The sequence below is a fragment of the Siphateles boraxobius genome, unplaced genomic scaffold (genome assembly GCF_051911475.1).
Source record: "Siphateles boraxobius isolate OS27281-9 unplaced genomic scaffold, OSU_SipBor_1 26, whole genome shotgun sequence".
In the NCBI taxonomy this organism is placed as follows: domain Eukaryota; kingdom Metazoa; phylum Chordata; class Actinopteri; order Cypriniformes; family Leuciscidae; genus Siphateles; species Siphateles boraxobius.
The window spans coordinates 9,495,646-9,519,296 of NW_027508876.1; the positions used below are offsets into that span (position 1 = coordinate 9,495,646).

The 23,651-nt window shown below is 44.9% G+C and overlaps 1 protein-coding gene across 2 annotated transcripts in view; it reads left to right on the top strand.

Annotated features, from left to right (window-relative positions):
* The window catches only part of gnal (guanine nucleotide binding protein (G protein), alpha activating activity polypeptide, olfactory type), a 179,089-nt gene that overhangs the window by 140,420 nt on the left and 15,018 nt on the right, over window positions 1–23,651 (top strand). The window contains exons 8-10 of one of the 2 annotated variants that reach the window (XM_077244361.1): window positions 1,215–1,273; window positions 2,351–2,471; window positions 9,658–9,788. In XM_077244361.1, coding sequence (XP_077100476.1) covers window positions 1,215–1,273; window positions 2,351–2,471; window positions 9,658–9,788 — 311 coding nt within the window. The remainder of the gene's footprint in view (window positions 1–1,214; window positions 1,274–2,350; window positions 2,472–9,657; window positions 9,789–23,651) is intronic. The other variant, XM_077244362.1, reaches the window with a different exon arrangement.

Consider the following 23,651-nt stretch of genomic DNA (forward strand, 5'->3'; position numbering starts at 1 on the left):
GGCTGATGAAAAACACGAGTCGTATGCTACACCGAACAAAACAACACAAAAGCATGCTGCAAATGTTGAGCATGAGCTGCATGCTACACAAAAGTTGACTAAATGAAAGCATGTGGCTGATGAAAAACAGGAGCCGTATGCTATACCAAACAAAAGAACACATAAGCATTCTGCCAATGTTGAGCATGAGCTGCATGCTACACAAAAGTTGACAAAATGAAAGCACGAGGCTGATGACAAACATGAACCGAATGGTACACAGAACACAATGAAAACAGAAACCAGGTGCTCAACAAAACATGCAAGACAAGAGTGCACGGTGAGTGAATGTACGCTGAACCTCTGTACTTTTTTGTACTATTTTGAATAAGTAATTACTTCACGACTGCTGAAAAAGTATGTTCTATATAGTATGAATGTGTGTAGTATGAATGTATTTTGAACATTGTACATTCGCCATGTTGGCTTTATCACATGACTTACCAGTGTCAGTTGCGTCACGTCACTGCCATTAACAAATCTTTTCCCGTGGCCTCATTAGTAAAGCATCCAGCGTATGCCCACTTCAGAATCTCTCCGGAAGAAGTATGCCATCCGGTTACTCTTTGCCTGCTCTTTTTGAGTACTGTGAATTTTTGACATACTTTTGTCGCATTCTGTTTTTTGCCTACTATATAGTAGGGGTAAGTATGTGATTTTGAAAACAGCCATGGGGAATGAATGTCGGAACTCTGACACTGAACCTAAACCAGACTAGACTGAAGTGGCAGTATCTGAAACACCAGGTTCCACACATTCAACATTTCATGTAGATGAGTGTACGGCCCGAGCGAACTCAAAACAGCCCGCTCACACAAAGACAAGACGATGGAGTGTCAGAGCTCTGTCACCAAACCAAGAGTAAACCAGGCTGAATTGACAGAACCCTGACAGTGCTGAATGTGACTGAACTGGCAAAGACACATTTCAGAAGTGAATGTCCATTAGAGAGGAACCGAAGCATTTAAACTAGTGATCACAGACCTTTGGACCCCACTATTTTACTAAGATTGTATTAAAACTTGTGTTCAAAACCTTTTTAACCACCAATCTTGTTTTTGCCATTTTCAAATCTAATGTTTCAGAACTGCATGCAATCACACCATTTTAATTACTACATTTTTTTTCAGATGATATACAGAAACATATCTTATTTCTTTCTCCTTGTGTGTCAGTATGTTTGATGTGGGTGGTCAGAGAGATGAAAGGAGGAAATGGATTCAGTGCTTTAATGGTGAGCTTGTATGTTCCTCAAGCTTTGTGGTAAAACATTTTTTAATTTTTTTTTTCCGTAAATAAATTCCTGAAACCTGTTTTTATAGTTAATATATCTAAAAGTTACTAATGGTATTTACGTTAAAAGGATAGTTCCCCAAATATTTACATTTCTGTCATCTTTACTCACCCTCATGTCTTACCAAACCTTTAATTAAACACACATTAAAATATTTTTATTGAAGTTCAGGTAAGCGAAACTTAGAAGATCAAAAAAAGGTCTTTAAGGTATTGTAAAACAAATCTATATGAATTCAGTGGTTTAATCATTGTCTTGTCATCCTCATCCTCATTTATATAGCGCTTTTAACAATTTAGATTGTTTCAAAGCAGCTTTACAGAGATAAACATATAATTTAAGGTAACAGAGATTGGTTTGGTTTTATAGTGGTTCTTGAAAAATGTTTTTTCCAGCTAAAGTTAGTTTTGATTGATTCACTTCCGTCTAAAAGATCATTTGTTATTAAATTAGGGGCCGATAAGACGATACCCGTTCTCTCTTGTGAAGAAATGAAATAGTTTTATGTGATGACAGATTAGTTATTTACATCGAAACAATGATTGACACATTCACACACATAAGCTTGTGCGTGAGTTGTGCATGCATCATGCAGTTAAGCAAACCTTATTGTTTTTTTTGCATCATGCACACACAAGAACCAATGAGGTTTGTTCTAGCGCTTCCGTGTTTACCATATATATGTATGCATGTCTAAATGATGTTTAGCATATAAAGTTATCGTATCTCTTCACAATATTTGAAGATTAAACTGCTCAACTCATATGGATACCTTTGACAACATCTTAAAAACATTTTTGGATCTTTTAAAATTTGGTTACCTGGACTTTCAATAGAGGGACAGAAACCATTTCATTAAAAATATAAAAATTTTATGTTTCGAAGGTTAACCAAAGTCTTATGGGTTTTGAACGATATGAGGGAGAGTAAATGATGACAGAAGTTACATTTTTGAGTGAATTGTCTCTTTAAGTGTGTGCTTGGCTATTATATATTTCTTCCTGTCTGTATTCACAGATGTGACCGCCATCATCTTCGTGGCAGCCAGTAGCAGTTATAACATGGTCATAAGGGAAGACAACAGCACCAACCGGTTGCGCGAGTCTCTTGATCTGTTCCGCAGCATCTGGACTAACAGGTTTCACAGTTCTGCTGTTTCTTGGGAGTTCTCAGTTCCTGTCCCAAGTGCTGCAGAAGTTATCCTGAAATGCATCTATATGTTTGTAACAGTTACCGATTATTTTTATTAGAGGTCAGCATTAGGCCTGGACGATGTGTTGAATATTCACAGTGTGTATGTGTGTATATATACAGGTCCTTCTCAAAAAATTAGCATATTGTGAAAAAGTTCATTATTTTCCATAATGTAATGATAAAATTAAACTTTCATATATTTTAGATTCATTGCACACCAACTGAAATATTTCAGGTCTTTTATTGTTTTAATACTGATGATTTTGGCATACAGCTCATGAAAACCCAAAATTCCTATCTCAAAGAATTAGCATGTTTCATCCGACCAATAAAATAAGTGTTTTTAATACAAAAACAGTCAACCTTCAAATAATTATGTTCAGTTATGCACTCAATACTTGGTCGGGAATCCTTTTGCAGAAATTACTGCTCAATGCGGCATGGAGGCAATCAGCCTGTGGCACTGCTGAGGTGTTATGGAGGCCCAGGATGCTTCGATAGCGGCCTTAAGCTCATCCAGAGTGTTGGGTCTTGCGTCTCTCAACTTTCTCTTCACAATATCCCACAGATTCTCTATGGGGTTCAGGTCAGGAGAGTTGGCAGGCCAATTGAGCAAAGTAATACCATGGTCAGTAAACCATTTACCAGTGGTTTTGGCACTGTGAGCAGGTGCCAGGTCGTGCTGAAAATGAAATCTTCATCTCCATAAAGCTTTTCAGCAGATGGATTTCCAAAGATTTCCAAAATCTTCTGATTTCCAAAATCTCCTTATAGCTAGCTGCATTGACCCTGCCCTTGATAAAACAACGTGGACCAACACCAGCAGCTGACATGGCACCCCAGACCATCACTGACTGTGGGTACTTGACACTGGACTTCAGGCATTCTGGCATTTCCTTCTCCCCAGTCTTCCTCCAGACTCTGGCACCTTGATATCTGAATGACATGCAAAATTTGCTTTCATCCGAAAAAAGTACTTTGGACCACTGAGCAACAGTCCAGTGCTGCTTCTCTGTAGCCCAGGTCAGGCGCTTCTGCCGCTGTTTCTGGTTCAAAAGTGGCTTGACCTGGGGAATGCAGCACCTGTAGCCCATTTCCTGCACACGCCTGTGCACGGTGGCTCTGGATGTTTCTACTCCAGACTCAGTCCACTGCTTCCGCAGGTCCCCCAAAGTCTGGAATCGGTCCTTCTCCACAATCTTCCTCAGGGTCCGGTCACCTCTTCTCGTTGTGCAGCGTTTTTTGCCACACTTTTTCCTTCCCACAGACTTCCCACTGAGGTGCCTTGATACAGCACTCTGGGAACAGCCTATTTGTTCAGAAATTTCTTTCTGTGTCTTACCCTCTTGCTTGAGGGTGTCAATGATGGCCTTCTGGACAGCAGTCAGGTCGGCAGTCTTACCCATGATTGCGGTTTTGAGTAATGAAACAGGGTGGGAGTTTTTAAAAGCCTCAGGAATCTTTTGCAGGTGTTTAGAGTTAATTAGTTGATTCAGATGATTAGGTTAATAGCTCGTTTAGAGACCCTTTTCATGATATGCTAATTTTTTGAGATAGGAATTTTGGGTTTTCATGAGCTGTATGCCAAAATCATCAGTATTAAAACAATAAAAGACCTGAAATATTTCAGTTGGTGTGCAATGAATCTAAGATATATGAAAGTTTAACTTTTATCATTACATTACATAATGAACTTTATCACAATATGCTAATTTTTTGAGAAGGACCTGTATATATATATATATATATATATATATATATACACCTGTTATGACAACTTTCGGAGAGATTGGCATGGTAATAGAGATTGGCATAGTAATGGATTTGTAAGACATGCTGCTTTTTACAAACTGCTCCGAGACTTGAGTGAAGATCCAAATGCAGCATTTATTGGTACACTCCAGAAACATACTCATAACAGCAGGCAATGGGTCAAAACACAGGCAAACAATCCAAATAAACAGCAAGGCAAGAAACACAGGCAAAAAGGCTAATCCAATAGACAGGCAAAGAACCCCAAAACCAAGGTACATGAAATCATGAATAACGCTCAGAGATGCAGTGTAACACTAGGCACAACCTTGCAATAAAGGACAGAGTGAAACAGGCTTTTATAGACAGAGTTAATGAGTAACAGCTGTAGACAATCACTGATGATGAAACGGGGTAGAGGATTATCCATATCAGTCTTATATGGAATGGCAATGAACACTAGTCCATGATGGAGTGCCCACTGGTGGCTCTCAAGGGCACTCCAGCTCGTGATCAGGACTTATCCCCCCACCTAAGGAACGGCTTTCAGACGCTCCTAACATGGTCAGAGAAATCCATGAGCGAGGCGGACCAGGGTGCGGGGTGTAGGGCCAAGTCCATGGAATGGAAGAGGAACAGGAGACGAAGGCAGAGTAAGTGGCTAGGGCGGCACAGACCGGACAAGTGGCCAGGGTGGGAACAGCCTGGGCAGATGACAACCAGGTTGGAGCAGAAGACCCCCAGAGTAGATCTGGTGGAACTGGAGCCCACCGCGGCTGATCAGACAAAACTGAAACACAGAGCACAGAGAGGTTAGTGTTGGCCTCAGGGCACATGTCAAAATAGGCTGGGAGTTCAAGGTTGTCCTCAATTATCATAGAGGAACCAGCAGGGTGTTCCAGGTTGGCCTTTGTGGTCATTTCTGGGCAGACAGACAGTTTGGGAACGACCTCTGTGGTCGTATTGTGGCAGACAGGTAGTTCAGGAACAACCTCAATGGTCGTGTGGAGGCAGACTGAAATTTCAGGGACGACCTCCGTGGTTGTATCAGGGCAGACAGGAAACTCTGGGACGACCTCCGTGGTCGCATCAAGGCAGACAGGAAGTTCACGGGCTGGAACCAACACAGGACTGAGCTCTGAGGCTGGAGAGGGCTCTGGAGTTGACTCATGGGCTGGAGCAGGCTCTGGAGCGAACTCACACTCAAAATAGCCATTGCTGTAATGTGGAGTGCAGTCGACAGTGGGACCCCCAGACTTGATTCCACCGCAGAGATACCAGCTGCTCGCACCGGCGTTAATGGAGTGTTCTCCAAGCTGGAAGCAAGTCTCAAATCCCCAGGAATCGCCTTGACAGCTTCAGATGTGACGTTCATGACAACCAGAAACAATGATGTGGCATCCATGACAGCTGAATACTCTGGCGTGGCGTTCATGATGGCAGGAGGCTCTGGCGTGGCATCCATGATGGTTGGAGGCTCTGCAGTTGCGGTCATGATGGCTGGAGGCTCTGGCGTGGCGGCCATCATGGCTGAAGACTCTGGCGTGTTGGCCTTGTTGGCAGAAGACTCTGGTGTGGCAGCCTTGTTGGCTGAAGACTCTGGTGTGGCAGCCTTGTTGTGGACAGGCTGTGGTGTGGAAACAGTCGGACTGGAAGGTACTGAAAGTACAGGACTAGCGATCATCATTATTGATCGTGCTGGTGACCGTGGTGGGTCAAGCTGCGTGGCCATCCCCAAAAGTTGTTTAGGGGAAACGTCCTTCTCTACTTCCCCAACAGTAAAAGGGGAGCAGCTTAGCATTATAGTCCAAATAGTCACGTAAACCATAAATAATTTACCCTCCAGGAAGCCTAGATTTAATAGGCTCATTGAGTACGTAACGAAAAATGTCCTTAAGTTCAACTTCATCAAAAGGTACAAGATAAGACAACTCACAGAATCAATGCACATATTGCTCAACTTCCTTGATGAAGCTGCAATAAATAGTTGACCGGGTCCATAATGTATCTGTACATGGCGAGGTTTTCTGTTACAAACTGCTCTGAGACTTTAGTGAAGATCCATATGCAGCATTTATTAGTACAGTCCAGAATTGTAATCAAAACACAAGCAAACAATCCAAATAAACAGCAAGTCAGGAAACACAGGCAAAAAGGGTAATCCAATAGACAGGCAATAGAATCCAAAAACCAAGGTACATGAACTCAGGAATAGCCTAACTCTCAGAGATGCAGTGTAACACTAGCCAAAACCTTGTAATAAATGACAGAATGAACCAGGCGTTTGTAGACAGAGCTAATAAGTAACAGCTGTAGACAATCAATGAGGATGAAAAGGAGCATAGAATTATGGGGTATGTAGTCTTTTATGGAATGGCAATGAACACTAGTCCGTGATGGAGTGCCCCCTTGGTGGCTCTCAAGGGCACTCCAGCTGGTGAACGTGACAATTCTGCTGCTGCTGCACATGTAACACACATGAATTAATCCCCCGTAGGAGATCTATACAGGTGGAGGGTGTATTACGCCAACGGACTGTCTTTGAGTGAGTCATTAAACCGTTAATTCAACGAAAACGTTCAAAAAAGCTGATTCCTAAAATGAGAGATGTAATGAAACAAGGTGTTAATTATTTTTTAACTTTGAGCTCCACTTTTCAAGGCTCAGCTGGCCAGCAATGCTTCACTTTTGGGCAAAGCTGAAGCAATGCTTCACTTAATAGAGACCAATGGCATTGATTCAATGCGTGACTCGCTGCTTTCCCCCCACGGCTTCCTCGCGCTGTGTAATGCTGACCAGTGCTGACGCCATTCGTGGTAAATACCCTTACACGTTAAAAGGATGATAGCCTACGACAAATATTTCGCTTTCCTTGGAAACGGCAACCTTTTCACGAATATACATGTCTTGACTTCAAAGACACACGCAGGTAGTCGCACACGCTCAGTCGATCACATTCACTGTCTGTTTAGGCTTAAGTCCAAATCCATGAATCCTCTGTACAAATCACCATGATAAACAGTCTTGTTATCATTATTAACTTATTTAACATTTAATACACATGGTACGAACTACGAAGGGTGGTATGAAAAAAGAAAACGTGGTTCGCGGTTGCTACGGTTACTTCTGCGGTTGGCCTGTCAGTAGCGCAGTACTGCAATGTTGCGGTTATCGCGACAGCCCTTGCGGGCGTACACGGAGCTCGCAGATGATTGCGTGGAAACCGGTGATGCTTGCAATGGTCGCGGCTCGTAGAGTGTGAGAGGAATTACGAGCCGAGCCGAGCCCGTTACGAGTACCTCCTGACCTCCCGATCATTTTTAAACGTGTTTAAAAAATTCGGGGAGTCGGCCCGATTTTCACCAACGTATAGGCTGTCCCCTAATGCCAAATCATACACAACCACGTCACAGGCTAGATCGATGGGACTATAGCTCAGTGGCAGCAACCATACAATGTGCGCATACACTGTCACACACACACACACACACACACACACACACACTTCTCTCTCTCTCTCTCTATTTATGTTGTTTATGCTGAAAGGAATGGCTACTGTTCTCTGCTTTTCAATAAATCATTTGCACACACATTGCTGTCATTTTTCTATCTGAAGCTATAGTTGCTTGCAACATTGAAACTCCGGTCTCTGTGTTTAGCGTGAAAGCTCATGTGATTGCCACCGGCTCGGGATAAAATTCATGCAGGACAGTCGTGCCTTGTACCAGCTGCTTTGACGCGATTATCAAATTAACTGACGTGTGCTGACGTATCGTGTGCAATATCTCACAATCTCCCGACTGTCCAAACTCACACTGTGTACACCTGCCTTAACAGCATCACTACCAATATTTGAATGTTGAGCCGCAGCTTATTGGCCGCAGCTCATTGGCTTATCAGCTGCGCTATGTAGATAATGATGTTGTTCCTGGATGTTGTCACCTGCAATTGTGATGACAGTTACATGAGGCGTCTCCCTCTTGCATTTTGATCCGCAAACTCTCGCTTCCAAATTAATCTTGTTACCCACCATATTTATTTTAAAATCTTTTATATATCCCTCCATAGCATATTTAGGTCCCACTTGAATGTTCCTCGACGAGAGGTGGTCCTTCTGTGCCCAAAATTTATCAAAAATTTTGTGGGACAAGGTTTTCATACTGACAGCTGTCATTGTAATTGTTGTCATTGTTTAGTTAGCAACTCTGTTTGTTTGTCCGAGTTAGCAATAGTAAGTCAGGGGGTGGGGCTTACCGATAGGTCAATTGCATAAATGCAGCAGCTAATATGCTTAGTAAATTACTCCACAGACTGTTAAACATAACACTAGATTAAACTGTTATGATTGCTCATTTAATAAGCAAACCACACTGTCAGCACAGGGATATGGAGTAAAAGTGTCACGTGTGGTTCCATGAAGGCAGACAAAGATGAAGATAAATTTCCAACACGAAGGTTTAATGATAATAATATAAAGGAGAGCAGACAGGCAGCAACACACGCTATACACATCATAGATCGGACAAAGATTGACTGAACAGACGGAACTTAAATGCAAACACAGATGACGATGATTAACTGAACAGGTGACACAGATGACGATGATTAACTGAACACAGGTGATACAGATGAGATTAACTGAAGATGACAATGAAGATGACACTTGACGTGTTGACAGGCAGACAAGTCCAATGAAAACAAACTTAACAAAATACAACTGTGACAAGAGAGTGTTTAATTTTCTTAGTTGTTTATTTCAGATGCTTTCTATAAGCACGTTGCAGACTGCTAACAGCATTGCTACCAGTATTTGAATACTGGCTGATGCAACAGCAATCAATTAGCTGCACTATGTAGATAATAATGTGATTGCCACCAAATGATTTAAGGACCTAATCATGCTGCCCCATCAAGAGTTTCATGCCAGAACTAGGTATATATATATATATATATATATATATATATATATATACACACACACACACACACACACACACACACACATATATATATATATATATATATATATATATATATATATATATATATATATATATATATATTTATGCAAATCTTTGATTACCACATATATATTCCACATATACCATACATATAATATTTTTCCAGCAAAAATAACTATACAGTTATATACAGTTATTGTGATGTAAAAATTCCTACAGGGATCTTTTTGCTCATTGCACCCATGCCTAACATTTTATTTTTTAAGTCAAAGAGAGAAGACAGATGGCAACTTTAAATACAAAGGCTTATCGTGTAAAATTGTGGCTGAAAGCTGCGGCTGAACGTCTAGAATTGTCATCAGATATATACATATAAAGACATGCTCAAACTGTCTCACTCTGTGTGTTTTCAAACAGGTTTTTAAGGACCATTTCAGTGATCTTGTTCCTCAACAAACAGGACATGCTGGCAGAAAAGATCCTGGCAGGAAAATCCAAACTTGAAGATTATTTTCCAGAGTATGCTCGCTACACACTTCCTCCTGAAGGTAATAGCCTGTATATGATCGCATATCTAACTAGAGATAAAGTGGTATGAAAATATGTTAAAATGTGCTGGAAATATTCAAAAAGTGTTATAAACACATTCAAATCATTTTAAGAAAAATTATATTAAACCAACAAATAAAATTATCTAGTTTTTGTCTGCATTAACATAAAAAAATATAACAGTAACATTAAAGATGGGCACCATGTGGCCATAACAGGTAAAAGTTTCCCTAGTGCAGGCTTTAATAAACAGCCCTAAAGGTACAGTAAGCCATTCCTGGTAAAACAAAACAAAACAAACACGCCCCTACCCAAAAGTATCACACCCCTGTCTTGATGCCTCAGCCCCCAAATTCATGTACATGCTATGCAACACAGTCAACAACTAAGGTGCGTCATGGCAATTTGTTGACAAAGAGTTGTTATTAGTAATTCATCTATTTTTCAAAAAAAACATCTAAAAGGAATATGTTTTTTGGCATTGCTGTTTGAGCTATATCAAGTCACATTTAATTTATATAGTGCTTTTTACAATACAGATTGTTTCAAAGCAGCTTTACAGAGTTAACAGGAAAACAATTCAACAGTTTGTTTCCAGAAGAAAATAGCGTCACAGTCCAGCTTAAGTAAGTTCAGTGATGTTTCATTTTTGTTGTAAAAAAGTTATTAATTTAGTTCATATATATATAGCCGCTCGGGAGAAAACCGTGAGGTCATCGTCCAGCTCAGTTAAGTTCCCATATAAAGGTTTCAATGCAGGCAGATCAATATTGTTGTTGAAAATTAAATTAAATGTTAAATTTACACAAGATACACAAGATAGATGTAATATTAAAATTTACATTTGCAAAAAATGACATAAATGCACTTGAAGTGCACTTGACATTTTAAAGCATTCTGTTTACCAAAAGTATGACGGAAAATGAACACTGCTAGATTATTAATATTAGGGGTGTAATGGTACATGTATTTGTCCTGAACAAGCATGCCGCACAAGTCCTGAAAAGTGGAGCCAAAACGTCTCGATCACCCCCAGGTGGTTGGTCCCAGTATAGGTCATAAGGAGAATAATATCTAACGTAGCATTACATTTACCACAGGCATTTTGTGTCGACAGCAGGTTAGTTTGCTAGAGAAATTATCTCTAGACAGGAGCATTTTGTATATGCAGCATATATGCCTATACATTATGTAAGGAATAATTGACGACAGGCCATTGAATTATTGGAAAAATAATGCACACCCGATGTGGTAATGCGGTCACGACGCGAAGCGGAGTTATTTTTAACATTATTTTTCTAGTAATTCAACGGCCTGAAGTTAATTATTTCGCTTATACTACAGTTACCACACCTCAAAACATTGTTCAGATGATGCATTTCAAGACGTTTGTCAAGCTTTTGCCATTAAAACGCTCTTGTATGTAGGACTAATTACTTACGCATCTAATCCCATGCCTCTGTTGCTAATTCCAAAACGTCATTTTAGAGTTAGTAACGGAGGGTTGAGCCACTGATAGCAGACTAATGATGGGGACACACTTACGACTCAATGAAACATTCGAAGACTCTGTTTCCATCGACTGTAGCAGGTCTTAAACACCGACTGTGAACACAGACTGAACGCGCTGAGCACGCGTTTGGGCATGATCAGTCATAACATAAGTATCAAATTACATTCATAACTAGCCTTAGTAAGTGTGTCCCGGCTTTATACAGTTATTAATGCAGTTATGAGAGAGAGGTTGCAATAATGAGACAGAAAAGCATGCGCGTCAATATTATTAAAGGCTATCTATTAATTAAATTATTAAATTATTTTTTATTAATTCGTTCTTGTTTTCTATAATTGACAGTAGATAACCTAATAAATTAAACACACAAAGCCCTTTAATAAGTAGGCCTATCAATAATTATTTATTTGTTATATTATCTGGAATAATTACGAAAACCCGTGCAGCAGGACTAACAATATATTTTATATATTCAGTTTAATTTTCTATTTATATGACTATATACTTTATTTATTAAACTTAAACTGCATGTGTCCTTTGATTGTGAAGTTAGACATCGAAAATTGCAGATCAAGTGCATGGGGCTGCATGTTTTTTCTTGTTATGAATTGGATCCTATTTTCCGTTATTACAGTTAACTACGCACAGTGATATGGAACTGTAATGCGGTCAAACCTGCCTGAAAGTACTTTAGCCGTGCGTTTCCATGAAAATAATTGCACACCTTAGAACGTTCTCAACCAATCAGAATCAAGCATTCAACAGCTCTGTAGTATAAATATTATATTTACTTAACCTGTTAGTAATGTCTTGATTATTTAATGCATATTTAAATAAATTTGTCATGAAAACAAATCATGACAACCACTGTGTAAATGATTTTTTTTTTAAATGAATTGGAGTATAAAACGAACTTTATAATTAAATTTAGAAGTTAATGCAAAACCTGCCTTATGTGCGACTTACTTTTTTTGGGGTTTTTTTTAGCATTGATTTTTATATCTAAAAATAGCAACTGAATTTAATAATTTGGGCTCTGTTGTTAATTGTAACATTTAATATTATAGTGATGTGTCATTAAGGGCTCCCTATATACTTCATAGCATTAGCCAAGATAGATTAGATTTTTACTTAAAACAATTGTAATTATAGTTTAATTTGTTTAAACACAGGCACGTTTGTTAAAAAACACAGTTTAATAAAATAAAAACAGATGAAAGAAGCAATTTTGTGTTTAGTTTTCACCTCCGTTTTAGGTACCACCGACCCATCCTGTTTGTGTACCGTTAAGACCCCTAAAGAATCATGTAAAAAGAAAACATTTAAAAGGAATATGATTGTTTCAAATAATCCAATAATAATTTTTGAGCTGCTTGAGCTGAAGCTGATGAGTGAATGAACACTGGTAAACTGAAACACTTTGGAAGCAAGTAAATTAACTGAACCAAACACACCCTATATCAGTGGTTCTCAACTGGTTTGGCCATGGGACCCACATTGTCCCATTGTCATCAAGCCACGACCCACTTTTTTAGAATATATATATATATATATATATATATAAGCTATATTATAATAAAGCTATATAGTATAGTAAATTTGTTTGAAGAAAAAAAACAATGCAAATTTATTTCACAAAATATTGTTGACACACGTACCCTTTACTTAACATACACATAAATTGTAAGAATAATAGGCTACTGATGAATAAATAGTAGGCCTATTAGGTAAGGTTATTAAATAACAGTCCCAAACTATGAATGAATGAGGAATTTATATAGCTAGTTTTTAAAACTAAAAACTAGTTTTTGTTAATATAGTTAAGTTGGTATGATCCACCACAGTCATATTAATTAGCAGTGCCAAACTAAACTCATTTAAAAATATAAAAAATAACATAAAGTGAAAATAAAATGGCATTTTGCGGTTATGGAAACGTCTCGGTTACATATGGTAACCCTCGTTCCCTGAGGGAGGGAACGGAGACGTAGGTCATGACTGACCAATAGGAATCTCGCTAGAGAGGCCAATCTACTTCGAGTGAAACTAAAACAAGCCAATACACATTGGCGTGCAATCATTTGCATCAGCTGCGCGCCCTCGTTAGCGCGGGTATAAACGAGCAGCTGGTGCGATTGCACACTAGTTTTTTGCTGAGGAGCCAAGCCTGAGAAGCTGGCCGCCCCGGCGGGCGGCAGCGGATGTGGCGACGGGACCTACGTCTCCGTTCCCTCCCTCAGGGAACGAGGGTTACCATATGTAACCGAGACGTTCCCTATCGGTCAGTCACTACAACGTAGGTCATGACTGACCAATAGGAATCCCTACCAAAGCGCCACAGCCGCTGCACCCCATCCAGCGCCCCCGTGCAAGCCTCTACACCTTCTTGCCTGGAAGGACGATAGGCGGAGGCTTACACAGAGTGAGTCTGACACTGTTGTTCCGTAATAACCCATACAGTGAGATATTGGATAACACTGGGAAAGCGTGCCCTTTCTGTTTAGGAAGGAACGCTGCGGAAGCCACTTCTTCAAAGAGTTATGTGGAAATGCATATGGACTAGCCGAAGGCTGTACTGCATATGAAATAAAGGGTGACTTAGCCCAAGGGAAAGACACGGGCTTCCGATAGGAGCAGCCGTGGAATATACACATATGGGATCCCCGTAGGGTCACACAAATGGAACCCAGCCCAGATCCGGTTCTCAAGGATTCAGCGGATAAGGGCCTGGCGCCGGACGCTCCGCCAAGTCCGGGCCGAGGGGTTTTGGAGGACTCAACAGGTTTTACTCTGGATCAATAAGGGTGCACAGTAGGGTGCAGCAAGCCGACAGAGCCAGACCTCTCAGTGCTTCTACCCGTCTAGGGTGAGAACACGGGAGGACACCGGCTCTACACGTAGGCTATAGTATCTAGCGAACGTGTTAGGTGTCGCCCAGCCCGCAGCTCTACAGATATCTGTTAGCGAGGAGCCACGTGCCAGCGCCCAGGAGGATGCAACGCCTCTCGTGGAGTGTGCATGCAGCCTGAGCGGGCAGGGCACGCCTTGTGCTTGGTAAGCCAAGGCGATGGCATCCACTATCCAGTGGGCCATCCTCTGCTTGGAGACAGCCTTTCCCTTCTGCTGGCCTCCGTAACAGACAAAGAGCTGGTCTGAGGTCCTGACGCTTTGAGTTCTGTCCACGTACATACGCAGAGCGCGAACGGGACAGAGCAAAGCCAGGGCTGGGTCTGCCTCCTCCAAAGGCAGCGCTTGCAGGTTCACTACCTGGTCTTTGAAGGGAGTGGTAGGAACCTTGGGCACATAGCCAGGCCGGGGTCTTAGTACCACGTGGCTGCCACCCGGCCCGAACTCTAGGCACGATTCGTCGACCGAAAATGCGTGCAGGTCTCCTACCCTCTTGACAGAGGCCAGTGCAACCAGCAGCAAAGTCTTCATGGAAAGAAGCTTTAAGTCTACTGACTGCAGAGGCTCAAAGGGAACATCCTGAAGTGCTCGAAGCACCAGGGAAAGATCCCAAGAGGGTATGGAGGGGGGTCGAGGAGGATTTAATCGTCTCGCCCCCCTAAGAAACCTGACGACCAGGTCGTGCTTTCCCACTGCTTTGCCATCTATGTGGTCGTGATAAGCTGAAATAGCGGCAGCATGTACTTTGAGGGTGGAGGGAGACAGTCTACGCTCCAACCCCTGCTGCAAGAAGGAAAGCACAGACCCTATCGGACATCTTCGGGGGTCTTCTCGGCGAGAAGAACACCACTTGACGAACAGGTTCCACTTCAGGGCGTAAACACGTCTCGTGGACGGCGCCCGTGCTGAAGTGATGGTGTTAAGTACCTCAGGGGGTAAGTCACCTAAAACCTCCGCGTCCCGTCCAGGGACCAGACATGGAGTTTCCAGAGGTCTGGACGCGGGTGCCATAGGGTGCCCCGTCTCTGAGTCAGAAGGTCCTTCCTCAGAGGAATGGGCCAGGGAGGGACTGTCACAAGGAGCATGAGTTCTGGGAACCAAGTCCGGGTGGGCCAATAGGGAGCCACCAGAAGGACCTGCTCCTCGTCCTCCCTGACTTTGCACAGTGTCTGCGCAAGTAGGCTCACTGGGGGAAACGCATATTTGCGAAGGCCCCGGGGCCAGCTGTGTGCCAGTGCGTCCGTGCCGAGTGTTCCCTCGGTCAGGGAGTAAAACAGCTGGCAGTGGGAGGTCTCTGAGGAGGCAAACAGGTCTACCTGAGCCTCCCCGAACTCTCTCCAGATCAGCTGAACCGCCTGGGGGTGGAGTCGCCATTCTCCCGGGAGCACAGCTCGTGATAGCTCGTCGGCCACACGGTTGAGCAAGCCGGGGACATACATGGCTCGAAGCGACCTCAGATGCTTCTGACTCCAGAGGAGGAGATGGCGGGCGAGTTGCGACATGCGACGGGAGCGTAGACCACCTTGTCGGTTGATGTACGCAACGGTCGCAGTGTTGTCCGTACGGACCAGCACGTCCCTGCCCTGTAGCCGTCTTTTCAAGCGGGTCAGGGCGAGATGTACTGCTAGCAACTCGAGGCAGTTGATGTGCCAACGCAGTTGAGGGTCCGTCCACACCCCTGACACTGCATGCCCGTTGTACGTGGCACCCCAGCCGGTGGCAGAGGCATCTGTGAATACCACAGCATGCCTGGACACCTGTTCCAAGGGGACTCCTGCCCGCAGGAACGAGGGCTCTGACCACGGGCTAAAGGTCTGGTGGCACGCCGGTGTGATTGCCACCCGGTGAGTGCCATGACGCCACGCCCATCTCGGGACTCGGCCGTGAAGCCAGTGCTGAAGCGGTCTCATATGTAGCAGGCCGAGCGGGGTTACCGCTGATGCTGCTGCCATATGCCCCAGGAGCCTCTGAAAGAGTTTCAGTGGGACCGCTGTCCTGCCCTTGAACGTGTTCAAGCAGTTCAGCACCGACTGAGCACGCTGCTCTGTGAGGCGCGCTGTCTGGGCGACCGAATCCAACTCCATACCGAGAAAAGAGATCCTCTGCACAGGGGAGAGTTTGCTCTTTTCCCAGTTGACCTGAAGACCCAACTGGCTGAGGTGCCTGAGCACTAGGTCCCTGTGTTCGCATAGCTGATCTCGAGAGTGTGCTAGTATGAGCCAGTCGTCGAGATAGTTGAGGATGCGAACGCCCTGTTCTCTCATGGGAACAAGGGCCCCCTCCGTGACTTTCGTGAAGACACGGGGGGACAGGGACAGCCCGAAGGGTAGGACTTTGTACTGATATGCTCGACCCTCGAACGCAAAGCGCAGAAATGGCCTGTGTCGAGGAAGAATCGAGACATGAAAGTACGCGTCCTTCAGGTCGATCGCTGCAAACCAATCTTGGGGACGGATACATTCGAAAATGCGTCTCTGCGTGAGCATTTTGAACGGTAGCTTGTGGAGGCTCCGATTCAAAACTCGCAGATCCAAGATCGGTCGTAACCCACCACCTTTCTTGGGTACAATGAAGTAGGGACTGTAGTGCCCTGACCTCATATCGGCTGGAGGGACCGGCTCTATCGCATCCTTCGCCAGTAGGACTGCGATCTCCGCACGCAAGACATGGTCATCGGCTGCTCTCACTGTAGTGGAGTGGATGGCCCGAAACTTGGGGGGACGCCGGGCGAACTGAATCGCATAGCCGAGCCTGATGGTTCGAATGAGCCAGCGAGACGGCCTGGGGAGCGCTAACCAGGCTCGCAGAGACCGTACAAGCGGGACCAAAGGGACCGTAGGCGTACCCGGAGTGGGGCAGCGAGGTGGAACACAGGGACGCAGCTCGGGAGGCTCTCTCTGGGAGGCGGCCCGTAGCGGGGTCTGAGTGTGCTGTGCAGCACTTACCTGGTTCCACGGGGCAGGAGGTGCGGGAGGCGGCTCGATGGCGTTCTCGGACCGTACGCAGCTGCCGGCTGGCGATAGAAGAGGCGGATGAGAGTGGTGAGGATTCTGACCCCCCACTACTCTCCGGGCCCTCTTCGGACCCAGAGATGATAGAAACTGCTCTTTTATTGAAAATTTGGGTACCGCTGGTTTTAAGGCCAGCGGCGGAACACAAACAAAACGAAACAAAGGATTTTCCACCCGGCCCTCTTCCGGGGGAGGGAGCGATGCAGTCATCGTCTCCTGGAGAGCAGTCCCTTCCACCTCTGGGTCGCCCGTCCTAGGGCCGCTTACCTTTGGCTTTGCCGCCCCTCTTGGCGGGGGCCTGGACGGGCGGGGCGCCCTGCCTGCGACTGGCTCCACGGTGCCGCTTGGATGGAGGCTGCTGCTGCAGCGCGGGAGCAGGGGCAGACGCAGGCGGACGCCCACGGCGACGAGCAGACCGAGGAGCCGCGGGCAGTGGGGTGGAGGCAGCAGCTGACCGCCGCGGCAAGATGTGTCTAATGGCCTCAGTCTGCTTCTGTACAGCCGAGAACTGCTGGGCGAAGTTCTCGACCGCGTCGCCGAAGAGGCCGGTCTGGGACACGGGGGAGTTAATGAACCTGATCTTGTCGGTCTCCCGCATGTCAGCCAGACACAGCCAGAGGTGGCGTTCCTGGACCACCAGTGTGGACATCGCACGACCCACTGACCGCGCAGTGACCTTCGTCGCACGGAGCGCGAGGTCAGTTGCGGCATGAAGTTCTTGGAGAACTTGTGGATCATGACCACCCTCGTGCAGGTCCTTCAGTGCCTTGGCCTGATGAACCTGCAACAACGCCATGGCGTGCATGGCAGAGGCAGCTTCCCCACAGGCCTTGTAAGCCTTGCCGGTCAGGTCCGACGAGTACTTACAAGCCCGGGAAGGAAGACACGGTTCTCCACGCCAAGTGGAGTTAGGGCACAGTTGCATAGCAACGGCCCGTTCCACTGGCGGGATACGCGTGTATCCCTTAGCTGCCACGCCATCAAGTGTGGTGAGGGAGGAGGATCCACCGAGACGGTTTCTGGCAGTAAAAGGTGCCGTCCACGTCCCTGTGAGCTCCTCATGCACCTCCGGGAAGAAAGGCACTGGGGTGGGTTGCTGAGAACCAGCGCGCGCCACCCCGAGATACCAATCGTCCAACCTCGAGGGCTCGGGACACGGTGGAGGGTTCCACACGAGCCCGATCCTGTTGGCGGCCCGGGAAAGCATGGCCATCATCTCCGGGTCCGACTCTGGCACCGCTGGCACACCTGAAGGAGGCAGCGGCTCCGAGCCGTCGTCCGCGGAGAGGTCTGACCCACCCTCCGATGCAGCGATCGACATCTGGTCGTCGCAGGGAGCGCCGAATGAAACGACCGGTACACATCTCGAGGACGGTCCAAACCGTTCCGTTGGCAGCTCAACTGGTTGCGGAGCATGAGAGGAGTGAGGGTTCCTAGGGGGTTGGTTCCCCGAAGGAAGCGCGCTCACTGTAATCCTCAGGTCACCCGTGTCACTGCCCGAAGCAACCCGCGAAGGGGGGTTGGAACGAGGTGCAGGCACGGGGACTCCGCCCCTTTGCAGGAACGTGAGTCTCGACCTCAGCTCCGAGATGGTCATCTTCCCACAATGGGTACATGACTCATCCACGAACGCTGCCTGTGCGTGTTCGAGGCCCAGACACACAAGGCAGCGATCGTGACCATCCCGCGACCCCAGGTAACGACCGCATCCAGAAACACACAGATAGAATGTCATCTTGAAAAAGACGCAAACTATCTGTGTAAGCTCTTTTAGAGACTGCTCTTCTTGGTGCTGAAGCACGCAGGGGAACGGTCACAGCGAACACAGACAGGAATGTGCACCTGTCTGTGCGCGATTCTCTCTCGCTGGTCTTACCAGCCGTAAAAACGGCCGTTGAGCGCTTTAATCGCGCACCTTACCAGCCGTAAAAACGGCCGTTGAGCGTTTTAACCGCGCACCTTACCAGCCGTGAAAACAGCTTTTTTGTTTGCTCAGTTTTAAAACAACAAACAAAGAAGAGAGAGAGAGAAGAGAAAAAGACCGCTCGCGCTGTTGTGCCGTCACGCCCGCACCAAAGTGGAGAGATCCAGAAGAGGCTTGCTTTCAAATTCACTCTGTTCAGCATACGAAGTGCTTGGCTCCGAAGCAAAAAGCTAGTGTGCAATCGCACCAGCTGCTCGTTTATACCCGCGCTAACGAGGGCGCGCAGCTGATGCAAATGATTGCACGCCAATGTGTATTGGCTTGTTTTAGTTTCACTCGAAGTAGATTGGCCTCTCTAGCGAGATTCCTATTGGTCAGTCATGACCTACGTTGTAGTGACTGACCGATAGGGAACAACAGTTACCATGGTGAATATACACAATACTAACATGAACTGTTAATGAAACATGGAAGCCTATGAATAGAATAAATGTCATACCTGCATACAAATATTTCCCAGCTAACACACTAGTTACATCATTTATTGGTACTTTACTTTTATTTAATAACTTACTAATTGACAACGTAACTACAACGTTGTATGCTCGTAGTTTATTTTGCGTTAGTGATACAGCATGTGGCGCCCCTTTTGAGTCAACACAGTGTAATAGCTGACAGTGTAATCTCATCTGACCGCAAGTTACTGAATCGGGACAACGCATTTTTCTCATGCACTCTTTACTTAAACTCAATCTGACAGATGAATGTTCATGTTTGTCTTTCAAACTAAAAGTCTCGCATCAAAAAAACATTTTGAATTGCGTTGTTGATGTTGTTTCTTTGACAGCACACTCTCTCAGAACGGTCTTGTGACCCACTTTTGTCCCATGGCAACTAAAGCATGATGAATTCACAACATTCTATTACAGTAGTGTTCTCATTATAATGTTAATAAAGTATTTATTGTGAGTTTTTCAAACCATTATATATGTATATATGCTGGTGTGCCAATATATTGGATCTATAAGGGAAACAGGTCAATTTAGCTCAAAGGGAATGATTAATTTATTTATAGGGAATTTTTAAATATTCACTTATTTTACAGCCAAACAAATGAGTGGTCCAACGCTCAATTGAACGGGCCATAATTATCAACTCTGTAGCGTACATCAATATTCAAACTATAGTGAAAACGTCTCCGTTACGGATGTAACCCTATTTCCCTGAGTAGGGAACGGAGATGTTATGTCGTGACGACAAATGGGTTTCGCTTAGAAAGCCTATCAACTTCGAGAAATATAAAACGAGCCAATGGCAAGAAAATGCCATGGGTCTGCGGAATTTGCATAGCTTAACTTCGCCCCACCTCGTGGGTATAAAAGGAAGGACGCTGGCAACATGCAGATATGTTTCTTCGCTGAGGAGCCGAGACTGAACTCAGGCAATTCCCACGGCACAGCGGAAGTGGCAGGGAGACGTAACCTCTCCGTTCCCTACTCAGGGAACGAGGGTTACACCCGTAACCGAGACGTTTCCTTTCGTAGTCACTATGAGTTCCGTCGTGAAGACGAATGGGGTTCCCAGTCTAATCTCGCCACTCGCTGTCTTCCAGTACCCTGCGTAAGTCTGAGCTCCCTGACGTGAGACTAGCACGAACGAAGGACTCCTACTTAACACAGGAATACCAAGGTACACTGGGAAGTATATTTCAGTGGAAATATGCAATCAATGCCAGCCCGAAGGGAGGGGGACTTAAAAATACACATATGACCTGGGCGGGAAACATATGGAAGAACACTGGGGTGTCCAGCCAACAGGGTGGAATGTTTCAACCCCAGGGGCGGCAAGGTGGCTTGCCAAGGGAAAGACACATGCTCAGAGAGGCTTACATACACATGTGGGGGTCACCAGTGGGGAACCATGCACATGGAGGCACCTAGTCAATGCGAAAGCTGCCGCAGGCATAGACTCTGGCGTTGACTGCAATAGTATGGAGGAACTCTGGGCTTCTCGGGGAAACTCACCTGAGGAAATATCGCACGTATCCAGTGCGAGGAAGTGGAATGGTGAGCAAGCGAAGACACCTGAGCAGATCCACCGGCTAGTTGAAGCAAGTACACGAGAGGATACTGGCTCCACTCGGAGATTGTAGAATCTGGCAAATGTGTTGGGTGTCGCCAGAGACTATTTATAGAGACATGCCACTTACTCAATCCTCAATACAACTATATAGGGAAAACCCGTAACGCCAAAGATGGCGGTTGTATGAACATGTCCCGCCCCTCCCTCTGGAAAGCCAATCGTCTGCCTTTAACAGTCAAGCCGGGAAACATTTAAGCCTATCGTCTGGTTCCACTGACGCATGCGCACAGTTGAGGTTTGCGACAGTGGAAAATACGTTACTGTTTGAAAAGGCGGCAGATTTGATATGCAGTGTGTGTGCGTTGTGTAAATATCAGACATCCCAAGTGTCTACCGCATATTTATAGCGGCTCCCTGATGCCCGCAAATTAGTTAAAATCTCCCAGAATCTAGAGCGAGCGAGCGAGAGCTCACACATACTGTGCTTCAAACCGTGCAGCGCGCGCACGTCAGAGAGGGAGAGAACCCTTGCGCATGCGTAGTAAAGTATAACCTGTGAGGGAAAAAGGTGTTTTAAACCTTATTTTGGGGCAAAGTCATCAAACTTTTTCAGCGATTTTTATCATATTTTACTGCTGTTTCTATACATGCAGTTTTTTATGTCCCGGTGACCAGTGAATGTGCAGTTCTGACTCTCTGCCCATTCATTTAGATAGGAGCCTGGTCTTGTTAGTCCGAAATAGCTGCCCTGAGGCGTTGCCAAGATGGCGGCCGAGTGGCATGACTTGCCTAAAAGGACTTTGGTGTCGCCCAGCCTCCAGCTCTGCAGATGTCTCTTAGCGAGGCGCCATGCGCTAGAGCCCAAGAGGAAACCACACTCCGGGTGGAAAGATCCTTCACACCAAGGGGGCATGGTCGACCTTGCTGCTGGTATATCAACTATCCAGTGAGACAAACTTTGCTTGGATAGAGCCTTTCCCTTCAGCTTCCCCCCATAACAGACAACGAGCTTGTCTGAGGGCCTGAAACACTGTATTCTGTCTAGGTTGGCACGTACTGGACAGAGCAGTGCCAAGGGTGGGTCTACCTCCTCCAGGGGCAGCGCTTGCAGGTTCACCACCTGATCTCGAAAGGGAGTGGTGGGAACCGAAAGGGAGCGGTCCCGCTAAACGGCAAACACACAAAGCGGCTATTGTGCCCATCAGATTCAGAAACCATCCGACCGCAACCAGAAGTGCACGGACGAGACATCTTTCACTGTTGTTTTGGATGTATCAACTCTAAAATGAGAGGAAATAGACTCTGCAAATGCTGAAGCGACCAGGGAGAAAACACACGTCTGGCAATCACTGCATAGATCAACAGGCATTGTGAATCTCGCTGGAATTTGACATCACACCAACATCTGGAGAGTAGCTCGTCTCTAAGAGTGAAAACTCAGAATGGCTTGTGGAGTGAAGAATACACTTGGCTCTGAAGCGAAAACATATCTGCATGTTGCCAGCGTCCTTCCTTTTATACCCACGAGGTGGGGCAGGGTTACGCTATGCAAATTCCGCAGACCCATGGCATTTCCTTGCCATTGGCTCGTTTTATATTTCTCGAAGTTGATAGGCTTTCTAAGCGAAACCCCATTCGTCGTCACGAAGGAACTCGTAGTGATTACGAAAGGGAACCCTATTTATACAACTTTTTTACAGTCATTAGCTCGTACAGTCATATATATTAAGGATGCTAAATAGCGAACAGGTATTGCATATCTTGAACGGTGTAGCAATGGCGAGGGAATAAAGTAATGAAGGGAAAAGGTAAACTGGAATAGTCTCATATCTTATAAATAATAAATTATACACCTTTTAATTCTATATAAAATAATACAAATTAAAAGTTAAAAAAAAAACATGTTATACTGATTTATGCTTTATCTGGTTGAAATAAATAAATAAATATAGTCACAGTATTAATAACAGTATTGTAGTTTGTGAGCTCTTTAGGCCTGTTCCTCACCTGTGACAAACTGGCCTTACAAGCCTTCCTGTATTGAAATGTACATTTCCTGTGAGGGTTGTGCAGCAAACTCAATCCACACTCTAGAGTCTAAATACACACAAAATTACCCATGTTAGAATATCAAGGATAGTAATATAGTAATGAGTTATGGCCAAATCATTTAATAATTCATACCACAGTCTTAAATTATATCTTAAACAAAAGGTGTGTTCGACTTAAGTTTTTAGTTCTGTCTCTGTGACTTTCTCACTGCAGCCGAACCTTGAAGTTGATTTGTAGTTTTAGCAAGAATATCTAATATACATGTCTGCTATTGTGTTTGCTATTTTATAAAGAAAACTTCCAGCCATTTTTGCAGCACTGTAACACCACAGTTTGTTTTATTCGCATATATTTATTTGGCGCTTGGCAAGTG